At 44.1% G+C, this 17,710-nt stretch overlaps 1 protein-coding gene across 1 annotated transcript; it reads right to left on the bottom strand.

Moving 5' to 3' along the window:
* Positions 1-915: 915 nt before the first annotated feature.
* On the bottom strand, positions 916-14,720 carry CRTAM (cytotoxic and regulatory T-cell molecule). Its single transcript, XM_014939952.1, has 13 exons — positions 14,649-14,720; positions 11,308-11,454; positions 8,577-8,729; positions 8,233-8,364; positions 5,383-5,553; positions 4,784-4,849; positions 4,539-4,604; positions 4,206-4,313; positions 3,207-3,278; positions 2,841-2,948; positions 2,284-2,430; positions 1,819-1,902; positions 916-1,200 (listed from the first exon to the last, which is right to left on the bottom strand). The coding sequence occupies exons 1-13, from the start codon at positions 14,695-14,697 to the stop codon at positions 1,070-1,072; spliced, it is 1,434 nt and encodes a 477-aa protein (XP_014795438.1). The 5' UTR covers positions 14,698-14,720; the 3' UTR covers positions 916-1,069.
* Positions 14,721-17,710: the final 2,990 nt, after the last annotated feature.

Below are 17,710 nucleotides of genomic sequence, written 5' to 3'. Positions count from 1 at the left end.
GAGAGCGGGGAGGGTGGTAGCGCCCGGGCTGGCGAGGGGCTGCGGGAGAAACCCTTTTCCGCCGAAAAATGAGATTATTCCTAGAGGTCACTTGACGGGCATTTCTTTATTTCCGATTCAACCCCAGTTTTCAGCATTGTCCTCGCTTCTAGTGAGAAGTAACAATCTATAAGGAGAAAAAAAAAAAATCCATGCCGGTTTCTGTTGTATTTCTGTAAATTTCCTTTATTTTAGGAATTCAGTCTTATCTTTCTGCAACAGAAAAGGCTCCCGGTGGCGGCGTGACAGGGATCTGCAGATGTAGATCTGCATCTCAGCGATTCTCCTCGCTCGCCCATTCGCAGTTTGTCCCTGGATTTGGGGAGTCCCATCAGTCTCCATCTTCGCCTTTGCTGAACCCTCCTTTGAAGACTTCCACACCCTCAGTGACACCCCTGAGGGGACATAAGAGACTGTAGCACCCACATGTTTTGGTGCCAGAGCCCCCCCAGAGACTGGTGCTGATGCACAGCAGAGCACGATGTTACCGTTGTGCAGGTGAGGAACTGAGGCAAAGTCCTATCCAGGGGGAACAACCTTCTTTTTTTAAAATATTTTGGACATCAGGGTGCTGTCCTGCTTGGTGAAATCCAGCTGGATGTCCAGGTATGGGGTAAGAAGGAGATAATGCAAGTCCCAGTTGGTTTGCAGCTTCCACGCTTGTGGAGGAGGTGGCCAAAGCATCCCATGAATATCTTCGTATCCTGCAGGCCTCGGGGCTAATTGCGTGTTCCCTTGCCAGGACCCTAATTGCTGATAGGACCTGATGGGGCTCCTGACAGGGATTGATGAGGTCTGTTTCTGGCAGTGGTTAATTAAGTCCCCTGAGGATTACAGGTAAATCAGTGTCCATTGCTAATAGGTTTCTAGGAGCACCAGTCCCATCTACCTGCCCCACAGCTTAAGGAAAAGCAGTCCCAATTGTTTTTTGGATTGAGGGTTGCTGACTGTACTTCTGCTCCTTGAAATCATTCTGACATCTGAAGGCTGGATGATCAGTATCAGGGAACAGTGGTGTTTCTGTCCGTTGCTACACGTTCGTTTCCCTCCCACATCTGAACAGCTTCTCACTGATTGCCATGTTTTTGTCTCTTGGATTCTTCTGCGCTGTTTCCACACGTTCTTCTGTTACGTATTGCACGTTGGACTTCTGATTGGCAACTGAAAGATAAACACACATTTATTACTGATTTTTTAAAGGGGGTGTATGTACCTGATTGAAATACATATTAATTAGACTGTTGTAGAATGATAAAAGATGACATGCATCCCTAGGAATTGTTAGGGCATCCATGGCAGCAAAGACTGAGATGCATGATGTGATCTAATGCAAGTTGCACAGTACTCAAGGCACTAGTTTGTACAAGAAGTGGTTTAAATATTTCGTAGTGCAAAATATTTCAAAAAGAAGGAAACTTTTGAAAATATTTTGACAATAATTACAAGCCCCCTTTCTTTTAATACTGTTAGGAGCTGCAAGAAACTCATGTTCAAAGATGGTGGCAAAGATCCCTCATTCTTTTCATCTGGGCTTATTCATCTGCTGAAAATGATTTTCACTTTCATTTTGTACATCACTCAGTTCCACATCACTCTTTCTGAAGCTACAATATCTGTGGTGGACCTCCAGGTATGAAAGGTTTGGGTTTAGAATATTCAGCTTTAAAATGTGCAATTTGTAAATATCTCCATATAGTAAGACTGACTGCAATCTGCTCTGGCTGTGGTCAGTAGCAATGCCCTAATAGGAATTAGTTTATGCTGGTTAAAGCTTTTTACCTTGTCCATTCTTCTCGTGGCCTGGACTGTCTTCATTAGATTTGGATTTATAACTTTCTAGTGTCTGCTCTGAAGCATCATTTTCTGTGCAGAAAACAAATGTAATTAAGATGATGAGAGATTTTTCCATCACTCTTCCTCACTCTCTGCCTTGAGCATAAAAATCCTGAGAGACTAGTTATAAAATGGGCATTCAATCGCCCTGATCATCTAAGAGAGATGCCTAAGACAATTTTTTTGGCTTTTGTGGCACTTTGTGTCAGCTGAAGTGTGGCCCAAGGCTGTCAGTTACAGGCACTCTTCAGCAGTTGTTTGCAACAAGTCACAGTCACTGTCTATGGGAGAAGGACATTTAATCAGTGGCTGGAGGAGTCAAATCCTGTCTCTGTTTAACAGACTCCTCAGCTCTCCAGCCCCCCTGGATAAAGCAGCGTCAGCAGTTGCTCGGACAGAGCCATCACCCACCTCTTTTCCACACTCCATGAGCTTTTTTCAGCTTCCACATAAAAAGCAGGACAATGACGAGCAGCACGAAAATCAGAGCAGCCACCAAGATTGGCAGCAGGAGGTTACTCTGTTTCTTTTTGATGCCTTCAGACTTCAGATCTTGCTCTGTAAAAGAGGGAGGTGTATGTTTGTGTTGTTAAATAGCTTCCTATGAGTCTCTGGTAATTAAGACAAGAATGATAGATCCTGGACCAGGCCAGATGAACATGGTAGGAGAGCAGAAGTCACTTTATTTGACTTAATTTTAGGATGTGAGGTCAAATTTTTTCTTGTATGAACAATAAGAATGTATTCAAATCAGTGGACTCATGCTCTGGCATAACAATCAGTAAAATTTAGCTTTTTCTAGATGATAAAAATGCTTGTGTTTCTGTGGTCTCTCCTTAAGACTGCAAGCCAGCATTACCCTGCTGTACTGACAAAAGGTTTGGAGGTAGATACGTGGCCAGAGAGAACCAGCCTGGTGTAAGAAAAGCTTGTGGCATGTTTGGAAGCTGTCACTAAAGAGTTCGTACCGAAGGTGACGATGGAAATCACAGTTGCATTTTCACTTGGTAGTGAGGCTTCTGTGCTGGAAAGTTCCTCTTCTGTGACATTGCCACTGAATAATGCTGTTTCAGTCCCTGGAGGAATGGAAAGGGGAACAGTATTTCTCTGAAGAGAAAAGGAATGCTTAAGAAATGCATATTTTTCCTTTTTGCTTGCGAAAGTGGGAAGAAGCATGGATGCTTTTCCTTAAGGGAGATTTTTTTTTTTTTAATTTATTCATATCCTTGACTACTATTTTACTCTCTTCATAGCTCACAGTGGTGCAGTCACCCAGTGTAAGAATCCCCGTCCTTTGCCACCACCATGCCATGTGTGATGATGTGAGGTCGTACCGTTGGGGACGTGGTAACTCGATGAACCAGCCAATTCTTCCTCTCCTGCTGCAGCTGATGTTACTTCAGACCCTGTGCAGACAGACAGGTGAGTTCTGACTTTCTGATCCATACAGACAATATATCGTTAACATTGATTTGTTAAAACGATAAAGCATGCTGTGCCTACCAAAATTTTACTACCAAAATTTTACATTCATAGGAGAACTAAACGAGGGAAGATTTATACTAGGTATAAGGAAGAAATATTTTACAATGAAGGTGGTGAGACACTGGTCCAGAGAGGTTGTACCTGGAAACACTCAAGTTCAGGTTGGACAGTGTTCTGAGCAACCTGATGTAGCTGAAGATGTCCCTGCTTATGGCAGGGAGGTTGCACTGGATGGCCTTTAAAAGTCCCTTCCAACCCAAACTATTCTACGATTCTATGTAAGCACACCTAGTGAAAGTCCTGTTGAAAGATTCAAGCTTTCAATCTATGTTTATCAACGTACATACAAATTGTTTATAAGGATGTAGCCATTCTGTGATGTTTGTAATCACTGGTGTAGCACTTTTAAACATACATAAACAAAGAGTTCAGCCGATCGATTTTTCACTGCAGGGCCAGTCACACCAAGCAGGCACCTTGGCACCTTTGGTGGGTTTTGACCAACCCATTTGGGCAGTGGAGCTCATCATTCTGCTGTGAACAACTCCTCAGCCCAGCATCTGGGACCTGCAGCCTGCTCTGTGCAGAGAGAACCGCAGTTGCACAGTGCCACCTAGTGCAACCTTCACAGGAAAGCCCAGCCTGTGACAGCCACTGGTCTGACCACTGATGTTCTGCATCTATGGGGACTTTGCTTTCATGGCTATAAAACTGAGGGCTCTCTCCGCCCCAAGCAAGAAACGCCGTGTTTTGTGTTACGCGCTTTCTTGTAAAGTGGAATGTAACTCTGTTCTCAGTAGCATTTCTGTCCTGGTTTGGTAAATTCATGTAACTAAGACCCAACTTACACGTAGATGTGACATCGGGTTGGAGGATTTGCCGGGTTGGTGTTGACATTGACTTAGTTACTACTGGATCCTCTGGCACTGCAGAAGGGATGGTTGGTTGGTCGGATCCTAAAGGAAACCCCCACCCCAAAACACAAGACAAAAATCAGAAGAGATACTTTGCCATTGAACTGATTCATGAAAAAGGGAACTGCTCTGGTGTGCTTCATGCTCCGGACTGTTTGGGTGCTCTGTCTGATCTGTGGTTAGACTTACAGTCCTACCCTCCCACCCTTAGCTCTGAACATATTTAATGCTATGAAATGAGGGGAAAAAAGAAAGTGAAACCCTTACCAGTGTGTTGTGGGGAGCTTGGAGCGGAGGCCGTGCTGCAGTTCAGATCTGACTGTGCTGTGGTCACTAGGGGAAAAAACAAAGCAGTTCTGAAGGCTGAGCAAAATATCCCCCAGCTCTGATGGCAACTGCTCTTTCACAGCCCCAGCTCTAGGTAAAGGCACTGTACGATATTTTCTGTGACAGATGCTGTATTTATCTGACCTGTGTATTAATTTAAAAAAGGCCGAGCAATTAATGCCTGCCTGTAGATTGCTTGTTCTCAGAGACACGTGTATCCGCCTCTGGCACTGCTGGTGCAGGATTTGTCACTGAAAAAACCCAACAACAGTACAATTCTTAGAGCAGAACCATTTGTTGAATCATGCAAACTAAGGAAGAACAAGGTAAGAATAGATCTATCCTAAGGATGAGGAGATGGGCAGAAGGCAAACTCAAGAATTATTAGACAAGCAGCTTCATTGTTAATTTACAATATTTACACCCTGTTTGCTTTCCAGGTGGATGTGTCTAATATGCAGCAGATGGGAAGCTCACAGCTTCTTGAGAAGATAAACCTTGCACTGTGTTTAAAGCTTTAGGACAAACATCACCTGAATTCTAGCAGCAGCACCGGGGAACTGACCTGCTTGGGTGACTGTAGCTTAATGTTTAATGAATTTTAAGGTAGTTAAGAAGCAGGAAAAAGCCCCCAAATCTTAGTTAGGTGTTCTTCTTTTGCCCCAGGTAGCCCTCTCACTTAAAAATACACTTATGGGCTTCAGCTTTGCATGTGTATCTGCATAACTTTCACCATCTCAGAGGGGTAAAATGGGATAGCCACTGCTGAAGGAGCCTGCAGTACCCAGCCTAGGGAGATCCTCAAACCGGAAAGATGCCATCAGCTTCTCTTCTCCTAGTGCTTGGTGGCGGGCGACGCAGCTCACTGTCGAATTGGGCCCATAGGCCAGGACTCTCAGCGTGCTGGTTGTGGTCCATTTCTTCCCATCAGCTTCTAACTTGTGCTTAGTGTCACCTATACACCCATTGGAGGAAAACATTTAAGTGCTTTCTAGTCAAGAGCAATTTAATGAAAAACCTTCCAGGCGCAATCTGCATTACTTTGCTGTGCTAAAGCAGCGCATGATTACTGTGCACAAGTGGTTCATTGTGTAAATGGATTACATGGGAGCCCAAAGGCAGCAAGGTCATGTTTTCTTCTTTGGCAGTTGTTTAAGTGCAGACCTCGCTGCACCTCCTGTGCTCAACCCAGACCCTCCACTCCCTGACATGACTCGCTTGGGGAAATTTCCCCGCAGGACTGTGGCCAAACATCCAAACACCCCCCGGCTCTTTTGGTCCTTGCTGAACAGAATAAATTGCTTTTTTAGCTGTGGATTTGTTACCCTTAACATAAAAAGAAGTTGTGCAATATTTGTGCATGCTGATAAATAAGCAATAAGTATTGATGTGCCATATTTACATTTGTAATAAATAAACATTTATATAACTATGAAATTCTGTGCAAGTCCCCCATTGTCCGTACAATGCAGGTTTGACCCTTTTCCTTTTGTAGCTGGGGGAAGTTAAACACAAGGGTTAATTGCTTTGCTATAAGGAACTAGAGAGAGCCACATAACGTGTCTGATGCAGTTCCTAGTCCTGTAGGCAATACTGACTTCTACTCATTTATATGAAAGGGAAAAATAAAGGTGTATTTCCTGTGACATAGAGTTTGAATAGCTGTGGTGGAGAAGGAGGTTTTTTCAGAAGTTTACTTTTAATGACTATGGTGGCACAATCATTTCTACTGTCTGTTTCTCATGTAGAGGTTCTCTGGAAACAAAACCATGTGGTGCCTTGATCTGTTACCCTTGGTAATACCCTTAAATGAAAAAAAATTCCTTGTTTCCAAATTAGCCTCTACAGATAACTTGCTGTATCACACAGACCAGTATTCCTCAACTCTCTTCTCCCCAGCAGGGTCATGTAAGAGCTCAAAATGATTTCAAAGTGGTTTTGCTAGGAAGAAAATAATCTTTGTCAGCAAGGGCTCAGTAATTACAGCTGGTTCGCCCCTGCTGAGCCCTGGTGGAACTGAGGTGCTGCCAGTAATTAAGATGTATTAGCTATTTTCTGATTAGTATAAATATTTGCAGCAAGTGATTAACGCTGAGAATGGAAGGGGGAGAAAGGGGTGTTGCTCGGTCACCTTCAAAAAAAAAAAAAAAGGAAAGGCGCCTGCAGAAAGCTTGAATTTTAACGTTTCAATCGGCGGCTGCCACTAGCAGGCCTCAAGCAGGCTGGAGGGTGAAATGGGCACCTCTTCATGCAAATATTCCTTCCCCAGAAAAGCAGCCACAGGTGAGGGCGGCCATCAGGCCCAGCAGAGGCCTTGTCTGACGGGGCTGGTGCTACAAAGGCCAGCAGGAGAGAAAGGTAAGCACAGGTTGTTTTTTTTGTTAAAATAAGTGGAGAAACGCAGGGTTGGCTTTCTGCGTTGTGGGAGGGTGTTTAGTGTCCCAGTTGTGTGTTCTGAGGTTGTGAATGATGCGTTTTGTCAGCCCAGAACTGAGGTGGTTTCAAGTTTAAGGAAACCCCTGCTTCTTGAACACTGGGGAAAAAAATGCACCCGTCCATAACTTCCCAGCCGGTGTTCTCCCAAGGTGTTCCAGTCCCCCACAGCCCAGCTCTTCCCACAGACATACAGAATTTTAGAACCCGTTTTTCCGATTTTTCCAAGGCCTGAGCACCTTTCCCCCTGCAATGGCAGACAGTTCTCTGCCCTGGCTTTCCTGTGGCTCCCGTGCCAGCCAGGCTGCTTCCCACAGGTGCAATTCCTTCAAGCATAAGGCTTTTTTTTTCCTTTAGTCTTGATTTCTAGCTGTATTCAGGCCAGCACACTTCTCTTGTTTTCTAGAGCTCTGAGTTAAAAAAAGACGTCTTGGGGGCATGATGGGGTGTGTGTGTGTGAGAGAAGTATTCTAGGCTAAGCTTTGTAGATGTCGCTTGATGATGCAAAATACAAATAGGAGCTTGTTAATACGCGAAGGAAAATACATTTGCATCTATGGATGTTTTACACAGACACAGATGTGCATTTCCTCTCCTCTGTGCTACGCTTAACAGCTAAGAAGGTGGTTATTATTAGAACATGGCCTTCCGAGCAGCTATTTATATAGTACACAAGTTCCCTTGAGCTTTGTGGTGGCTGTGTTCCTCCTCACGTGTGTCCACCCAGACCCCCAGAGACCTGTCCCCAGGCAGAGCCTCGCAGGGTGACATGGGCTGTGGTTCCTGAGCTCTCCTCTTGCTTCTGCTCGAGAGCTGCCTCGCTACCAGTTACAACATGGAAATAGTTATGATGGACTTGTTAACTGACTTTATACTGGGGCTTTGAATGTTGTGCCTTCAGAGTTTTGGTTTCATTTTATTTCAGTGGAATTTCACTCCCGATTCTCCAGGGGTTTTGGTGCCAAGTGGTGGTGTTCTACACCGAATGTGAGCAAGGCAGATGAGCCTTCTCCCCTGCACAAACACTGGAATTTAGGGCTGGCTTTCCTCCAAACCTGCGCCATGGGGGCCAAGTTTTACTAAATGAGTGGTAGTCCCAGATGATATGTTGCAGAAAGTGTTTCACCCGCCAGTATTTTTAAACACGCCTAAGGCTGATAAGAAATTGCTGGTAGTCAATCCCTGGTTCTTTAACACTTACCAGGGAGCTCTATCCCGTTGTCCAGCAGCCAGGTAATCTGGGACTGTGGATTACATCCTTGGGTATGGCAATACAGTGTAATGCTTCTTCCTGTGTCTTGGGATACTTCCACTACTGGGTTAGAAGGAGCAGCTGCAGCAAGAAGATTTAGAATCAGTTATAGCACACTTTTCTACTCGGCTGTATGAACAGATCATACACAGCATTATTTGGGGGGACTGAGCTAAGACCGGGATTATATTGTGTTAAGCACCATACAATTGCATGCAAAAATGTAGGTTGGGGATTGAGGAGCTGTCTTTGTTGTTCTGCTCCTCTGGAGCAAAGCAGGTGAAGGAACTTACCTAAAACCTTGACGGTCTTGTTCTCGCTTTGGAATGGAGTGCCATAGTAGAAGCATTTATATACGCCTTCATCGTGCACTGTTACATTAGACAGTTGGATGGATAATTCATCCTCTGAATAATGGATAAGTTTGTACCTCTCATCTCTTAAAGCTGTAAGGAAAATAAAACTCAACATGCTATGCGTGTTGGTACTTAAGAGGAAGGCAGATAATCACGGCAGTAATGAATGAGGATAGTTTTTTTTATTTAATTTTTTTTTTATTTATCTACACTTGACGTCAGGGAGTGGTTCTAGCAGAGAGCATTCCTAGCTGGTGCTGCACTGTGCAGTAAACTGAAGAAGGAGGGGGTGTGCTGCCAGCTGGAAAAATGACATGTTTTTTCTTGCTTTTATTTTCAGGGAATCCAATTCCTTTGTTCCCAGGTATTACAGCAATTTGGGTTATTTAAGTGTCTAGATGGATAAACATAAGCAAACATTGGAGTGTGAGGACATGGTATGTAGTCAGAAAAGTAATAGGACCTTTGAATTTAGAGCATGGAGGCATGAACTGAGGACCTTTTCCTTCCCCATTTCCCTAGCCTTTATTTGGCCTTGAAAAAAATCACTTCCCCCCTTTGGGTGTATTTTGTGATATATAAATGAACACTATGGTCAGCACATACCTCTTTATTAACTGCTTATTAGTTAGCTTGTCTAATCACCTTGATTTTAATGAGACCATCTCCTAGGATATCTGTACTTTGCTGTACAGTCCCCTTTCTTTCTCGCAACTTTCTAGTCTCTGCTTCATTCTTCCTCCTGCATGACCCATGGGAGTCCTCGGGGTCAGGCCAGCAAGTCACATGGGCTTTTCCCACAATTGCAGCACAGAAAGTGTAACTTTCTGCCCTTAAATTGAAATGAAACTGGGGAAGTGTATCAGTCATCACTAAAAACACATCAATCTGTGTTTTTAGTTTATTTTTTTTTAAGCTGAGGTCTTGTAAAAATACAGATTTGGGAGAAAATCATAGCAGTACTATAATTTATGGAAGTGATTAAATATTAAAGGATTTTGAAATCACCATGGTGTAAGACTTGTAGTTAGCTTGTCATTTTTTTAGCTACAGTGAGACTGGAGGGAACTGATTCACAAAGTGGTTTTTTGGAGAAGCAACGTGACAGCAATTCACAGTGGTGATTCTCTAAATGAGGACTGTTTTCTTTTGTATTGCAAAAGGAAAATATTCAGCGCGTCTGACTTATCAAGGATCCAAAAGCTTTGCAAACTCTAGTCCTTGTGGGTGTTATATCATGCATCTTACTGAAGGATAATCGTGGGATGTTGAAACTATGGTTGAATCCTCAGGTGATTTAAGACAGATACTGTTTTATTCACTTGGTTTACAGTCTACTCCTATCCTACTAGTGGATATGATCTTTCCCTAACCTTATTAAATTGCCAATTCAGCAAAACTTTATGCATCAAAAAGGGCTAGAGCCATTAAAAGATGGAGATGTTTAAAACTGGATATGGGCAGAATAAAGTGTCTCAGTCCAAAATTGTATGCATAGAAAGAGAGTGTTTGTGGCTGTAGCCAGGGCTGTAGAAAACTGGCATAAATGAAGGAATTCTGTCCTACCTCTACAGCATAAAATGCTGAGAACTTACATATAGGTCGAAAATAACTGATGGAGAGTTTAAATGGGGAATGGGTTTTTTGGAAGCCTGGATGTCTAAGGAACCCAGGGTGGGCTGCAATAGCCCTATTTCCCATACTGATTAGCTGTCAGTGGCTCAAGCACTGAGGTTTTTTAGATCCCATTTGAATCTAATGGTTCGCATGCGTTATATTGAGAGCACAGAACTTGGGATCTTGGATTCCACAGGAAACAGTTTCTAATACATAAATGTGCAAGTCATTTAAACGTGCTAAAGAACACTCATCCCACTTGCTCTTGTAACTGAGTAAATAGCAGCAACAGTTACTCATGATATTTTCCATACAGAAATATCGGCAATGCTTGCAGGAAACATTAGTGGGCTGGTTTGATGCAGGTGACAAGACCTAGTGGCTGGGATTGCCAGAGCAGCCAAAGAGAACCCTTGGTTCCTGGGCAGTTTCAGTGGGAGTTGGGTACCCAGTGTCATTTGGATAGATCCCAGCCATTATTATCATTAAAATCTAAAGGCTCTGGCAAGCAGGGATGCTGACTCAGCACTGTACAAACGGGGAGGACCAAGGTGGTCTTCATCTTGCAGAGCTGTTGAATTTGGACCAACAGGAGGAGAGAGAAGGACAGAGAGACATGAGGTGTAGGGAGTGGAAGGGAACACAATAATTGTAACTTTGGCTTTGTCAGCACGTATTAGAAATCACTTCTTGTTTTCAAAAAATTTCCTCTTGATGCACTACATCGAATTCCCTGTTGAGCAGAGATGTGCCCAGGGCTTTCAGTCACATCCACTCCTGTCTCTCTTGTAAGGCAAGAGTGAGTTTTTGTGCTAATCTCTTGGTGCTGGTGGTAACCACAGTTCATTGCTAAAAGCTCTAGTGCCTGACCACTCTTGTGGGGGTTTCCATTTCATCAGCTTCCTGCCAGAAAGGGGCTGAGTGTAAAACCATCTCGAGTGGTCGGGTAGCAGGTGAGTCAGCTTGGCAACGGGTGGGAGCTCGGAAAGCCCACTTTGGAGTGACCCTCCAGCCCCAAGTGGAAAGTGCTGCATTTGGTTTTCACACTTACCCCGCTCGGTGTTTAGAAAAATGGCAAACCCATGAGGGTTTAACCACTGCCGGGCAGAACCCTTGTCACCGCTGAGCGTGCAGCGCAGATTGAGGTCCTCTCCTTCCTTTAGAGTTATGGTTTCACTGCCAGCCCCTGGAAAATGCCCTGTCAGAGAGGAAAAAACAAGTATTAAAATGGGACATGAAGTAAAGCGTTTCGACAGAGTAAGATGTCAACTTTCCTTTTTCAAGGGTGTAAAGGAGTGTTAGAAAACTTGCCAATATGATTGTACTGATATAAATAAATCACAGTGATTATGTCATTGCAGTCACTGGGTAAGACATTTTCCAAGGGTCTGTGATCTTCATCTGCTAACACAACCAGATTTAGTTATTAAATCTTATTCCACATGAGTCAATGAAGAATTTAATGCACGTTCTCCCTGTATGTTAACACAAACGCTAATTTTCATTATTCGATGTTCCCTTCTGGAGCTGCTGAATGTGATTTGCAAGTGTGTGCGACTGAGCAGTGAATGATCAATGCCCTGAAAAATGAGGCTTTTTTATTCAGAAATTGTAACGCTGCAACTGCTTTGAACCAGCTCTGAAACTTCTTTGGAGTTGGGATCAGCAAAGCTGGCCTGGCGTAGGTTACTAAAATGAAATTTCATTCTCTCGCCTCCCAGTTCATCTTACAGATGGGCAATAAAGTGTGTTTTTCTCTCCAGACATTCTAAGATATATAATACACTTTGTGAAAATATTTGATGACCTGGAATGAATTGCCTTCTCCAGAAAACAGCATGCCCTGGAGAAATTACTAAGAGCAGTGCCTGGGTCAGAGTTAAGTAAATAGGCACTAGGAGGGTTTTATTTTTCATTCCTGTTCTGTGTGTTTTGATGTTATTTTCCAGCTAACTGTCTGCTGCAAGTTCCTACTGCATACATGAGCACTGCAGTTTGGGGAAATGAATCTCTCTGGGCTTCAGGAAAGCTTTTCATTTTCTTAGAAACATTTTAAAATATACCAGAAATGAAGCTATTGTAGGGCATTCTTGCTGGACCTAATCCTTTACCACTCACATCAGGAGAAGGACTTGTGTCCCTATAAGACAGTGGTTTCCCATGGGCATCGCACGCCTCACCCTTGAGTTGGGCACATGTGACATTGCCTGGGCCAGAGGTGGCACAGAAAAATGGACAGTGGTGCAGCTGGGTCTCCACAAATACACCATGGACCTTTATCTTTCCCCACTATCTAAGCTTTGGAGTCTATAAGCTTGTAGAAGAGATTTCTGTGTAATACCTCTGTATTTTTACTTCCAAATTTATAAGTATGCTGCTTTAGCTCAGGAGAAACTGTGCGATACAGGTCTGATGTCTGTCCTTACAGCACGGTGCCAGGAGACACCACAGGTTGGGTTGATGGAATTGCTGTGCACCGGCGAAGCCCTGTTGAACTTAAGAGTGGCTGTAACTGATTTACCATCACATATGGGACACCAGTGCCTTTCGCTTGTATTTCCTCTTGATTCCACCTCCATTTCCTAGAATTAGTGTTCCAGCCAGTTTCTCAGGGCTTGTGACACGGGGGGGTAGTTCAGAGAGGAGCTGTAGCAAAAGGAAAAGCTCCGTGCAAGGTTTCCACTTGTGAAGACCTGTGTCAGGAGGTGCATGATGTTAAGACAATTGAGAGGGCCTTGTCTGTGGTTTTCCACGGGGCCTTTCTGTGTTTTTTCAGTGACAGTTTCCTGTCACTAGCAGCCGTGTGGGGTCTTTCAAGTTGCACCTTTTGAGGTGAGAACAGCAAGACTGCACAAGAAAGTGTTCCTTGCTTATCTAAAACAGAGAAAAGCAGCCCCCAGAACAGAGCATATTTGTAATTTCCACAAGAGACAATGGCTCCATTCAGACCATGACTCAGAGGTCAAATTTCCCTCCTCATACAGGGGGGCACTTTGAGGTGGCTATGGTCTTCAAGCCACTGTAGCCCACCACAGTACAGTCACCAGGGCGTGGGAGCTGCTCCAGTGGTTCTTGTACCATGTAGGTCCTGGGTGCCCTGGCTGCCTGGAAAAATTAGTCTGGCATCAAGTACAGTGATATATCCACCGTCTTGGCAAGAAAGGGCAATAATTCATTGCTAGAAATTGCAGGGTGCAAGTGAGCTGGATGGTCTGTGCCCCCGGTTGCTGTTATTTTAGCCAGCAGAAAATGCAGAGAATTTGCTGTGGCCGTACGCACTCAATGCATCATTTCAGAGTTATCTTTAAAACCGTAGCCTCTAGAGACATCCTGTTTAATGAGTTATTTCTGACCTCTGGCTGCAGACCTGCGTGTGGGGAGTCTGAACTAATTCTGATGGCCAAGAGCAGCCAGCAGTTGTGAGCAGGTAGGAATTCATCCACATAGGAGTCTGTGGCAGTACTGGGGGAAGAGAGGTTGTGCACTGAAACAGAGTGAAATCTGTTGATTTGGAGCAAATCTAAAGAGCGCTGCAGGCTCTCCCTCAGCTGGGACAGAAATGACAGCTCTTTAAAGGCCTGGCTTCTGTTAAACACAATCATTGGTAACAAAATACCCGAAGCGTGCGGTATTACAGAATGCCTTGTCACTGTTTAGACCCTGAGATTTGATGTGGCCTCTGTTAACAAGACGCTGGTGTGTGAGAGCATTAGCAAAGCTTCAGCAGTAGAGCTGCTGCGGTTCCTGCTCCAGTGGTTGTTAAGAAAGGAGAGGGACCATTGCTGGGACCAGCACCAGGGCAGAGCGTGCGTTCCCCCTGCCAAAGGTCAGGAGTGAAGCCTGCAAGGATCACTGTCTTGCTGCTTCCCTTAATTCAAATTAAGCCTTTCCCTATTTGACATGGTCAAATACGAACCTTACACACTCCCCTGTGTATGAAAGAGAGGAGATTAGCAAAGCAGGGATAAGCTGCATCCTCTAGGAGGAGTAAGGAGATTGAGCATTTAAAGTGCTTTTCATTTCCAAAGTACTTTGCAAGAGCTTTCTAAATTACTCTGACTTCTTATATGAACCTCTTTTTACACAATATGTGAAGAAAGGCATAAGCAGATATCGAAGCCATGGAAAGTAAGCAGTGATCTGCTATTCAAATTTAAGGGAAAATCTTTTGATTTCGCCATCCTGAGCGTGCCACCAGTTGCTAGGGTGGGAATTGATCTCATCAATACTGGGTTTAGGAGTCCAGCACCAGAATGCTTGGGAGATTGGGTAACAAAAGAGCATTGTTGATAAGAACATGACAGCAGCAAAGCAGCGCGAGGTGTGCTGGAGCTCTGGAGATGGAGTTCCCTGGCCAAGGGGAGACGGGGTAAGAGCAGGCGTGTGGCTTACCTTGCATCAGGAGCAGAGCCGTGACTTGCAGCACCCTGGTGAAAGTCATGTTGTGGTGTGGGCGCCGGTGTCGGTCTGTGCTGGCTTCCTCTCTCTGTGCAGCCCGTCCCTTTTCAGCACGGGGGGAGCGGGTTTACCATGACTTCATCACTGCCGGGGGCTCTGCCTCCTCGCCTTCCCGCTGCTGTTCCACTCGCTTCTCCCCCGTCTCACCTTTCCCATGTGTTGGCGACTGCTGAGAAATTGGTGACCTCTCAGTCCCTAAAATGGAACTGGTGGGCGAGAGGACCAGGGGGACTTCACCTTGCACCCCCTCCAGCTCTGTCTCGCTCAGCTTCTCTGCAGGGGAGATGTATATGGAAGCAGGTAAAGAGAAACGTGGGCCCTGGGGACCTGGGCTAACCCCACCAAGGACCCCAGGATTTAATTCCCCAAGGTGGGGAGGCACCCAGGAAGGTAGAGCTTATTTAGTGGACACCGCCGTAGTGCAGCCATTGGCAAGATTGCTTGAAAACCCAGCTGTGTGGTTTAAATCCCTGGATTTTGTGTCGCTCTGCTCTTGTACCGCCACGTGCGTGGGAGGTTGGCATTGCTCTGCTCACAGGGATCCCACAAAACAACTAAGGAGAGGAAGGTGATGTTGCTGTGTGTGGTTTGTGGCTCTCTGGGGAATGAAAAGTGTTGGTGAGGTGGTTGTGAAAGGTTTGCTGAGCACTGGAGCAGAGGGATGACTACCTCAAGGAGGTCCCAGAGGGCTGGTGGCAAAATTTGGGTTTCCTGTGTCCCCTTGCAGGGGATTATTTCAAGAGCAGTCTGGGCCATAGTGAAGCTTTTTGAGTTTCCTGGGAGTCTGATGCCCAGTAACACCACAAGATTTATCCAAGCCTGTTGTAGGCAGAGCCTCTTTTCATCATGTAGCCACGTGTACTGATTTCCAAAAAGGCTTTGGCAGATCCTCTTCTGGCACTTCTCTGCAACTGCCCAACGTTTAGGGCAAATGACTAATATTGTCAAAATAAGCTGACCTTAATCAAGTAAGAAATATGGTTTAAAAACTGTGTGCATTTGCAGCACACGGTTTTGAGTGAACTGGACAAAATGGGTAATTATAAATACATTATGCATGTCACTTCTAAGTTATTAGGACCTGTTTCCATTACACTTTCAGATGCATGGGATTGCGTCACTCTATTAGTGTATACTTGATTGATAAAAGCTATGGCTTTTAGGTTAATCATAATAAGTTTTCTGGGAAAACAGAGCTCCAGGCCAGAAAGTTTAATGTAGTTGGCATGAAAGGAGAGAGTCTCACTGGCTGATGGATTAAAAAATCCAGATCAAGAAAGAAGATATGTGTTGTAAAGGTAAACATTGCTTTGGTTTAAAAGGTTTATTTCCAGTTCCACATATCTAAACCTGACAGTAAAATAACTCAGGGAAAAAGCCATCAAGCAGCAGAGAGACTGAAGCCACCCGCCTCCAGCCCAGAGGGAAACCAGACTTGAGATGGTTTTGTGCCATCTGCTGTCAAATAAATGAATTTCATCTTTAGTGGAGGGAAGGAAAACATAACACAAATTGCCCTTTCTCTTTGGGGTTTCTGAGGCTTACATGCCATCCGTGTGGGCATCCCAAAAGGGATGTGGTGAGGGCAGCACTTGCAATCCCACCTGAGAAACAGCCCCAATCCCTTTCTGTTTCAAGGTCCCAATACACCTATTCTCTAGGCATATGCCTAGAGAAATAGTTATATCCCTAGAGAATAGAAAACAAATGTTTTTTTCCTACCTACACCTTGCTGAAGCCACTGAAAACACTGCTGGGTATTTCTCCCCCTCTGAAGGGGCACTTCATTGAAGGTCTGTGTCAGAATATTTACTCTGCAAAGTCCAACACGCTTGAGGGGAAAATTTAAATAGGAGGGGCAAGGTGTGGGTGCGTGGCATCTTTGTTAAATCATCTATGAGACATTTTTGTCCGACTTTCGAGAAATCCATTTAATGTAATAAGCAAATAAAAATGCAGTGGTTGTTTTAACAGTTGTTAGCACTTGAAACTGAGATTAAAAACAACCAACCAACCCCCCCAAAATAAAAAAATACAGATGTCACAGGTAATTACAGCTATTTTTGGCAATACAATTATTGGTCTTTTTTTAAACAGCAAACATTTTTCTCAAATAAATACAATCTGCTCACACTAAAAAACATAATAAACAGAATGATACAACATGTTTAAAATGGAAAAAAAAAAAGCCCAACGTTTAGGGCAAATGACTAATATTGTCAAAATAAGCTGACCTTAATCAAGTAAGAAATATGGTTTAAAAACTGTGTGCATTTGCAGCACACGGTTTTGAGTGAACTGGACAAAATGGGTAATTATAAATACATTATGCATGTCACTTCTAAGTTATTAGGACCTGTTTCCATTACACTTTCAGATGCATGGGATTGCGTCACTCTATTAGTGTATACTTGATTGATAAAAGCTATGGCTTTTAGGTTAATCATAATAAGTTTTCTGGGAAAACAGAGCTCCAGGCCAGAAAGTTTAATGTAGTTGGCATGAAAGGAGAGAGTCTCACTGGCTGATGGATTAAAAAATCCAGATCAAGAAAGAAGATATGTGTTGTAAAGGTAAACATTGCTTTGGTTTAAAAGGTTTATTTCCAGTTCCACATATCTAAACCTGACAGTAAAATAACTCAGGGAAAAAGCCATCAAGCAGCAGAGAGACTGAAGCCACCCGCCTCCAGCCCAGAGGGAAACCAGACTTGAGATGGTTTTGTGCCATCTGCTGTCAAATAAATGAATTTCATCTTTAGTGGAGGGAAGGAAAACATAACACAAATTGCCCTTTCTCTTTGGGGTTTCTGAGGCTTACATGCCATCCGTGTGGGCATCCCAAAAGGGATGTGGTGAGGGCAGCACTTGCAATCCCACCTGAGAAACAGCCCCAATCCCTTTCTGTTTCAAGGTCCCAATACACCTATTCTCTAGGCATATGCCTAGAGAAATAGTTATATCCCTAGAGAATAGAAAACAAATGTTTTTTTCCTA

The sequence above is a fragment of the Calidris pugnax genome, unplaced genomic scaffold (genome assembly GCF_001431845.1).
Source record: "Calidris pugnax isolate Ruff unplaced genomic scaffold, ASM143184v1 scaffold92, whole genome shotgun sequence".
Taxonomy (NCBI): domain Eukaryota; kingdom Metazoa; phylum Chordata; class Aves; order Charadriiformes; family Scolopacidae; genus Calidris; species Calidris pugnax.
Note: the sequence above shows the minus strand (reverse complement) of the source record. Positions and strands in the feature narration are given on the sequence as shown.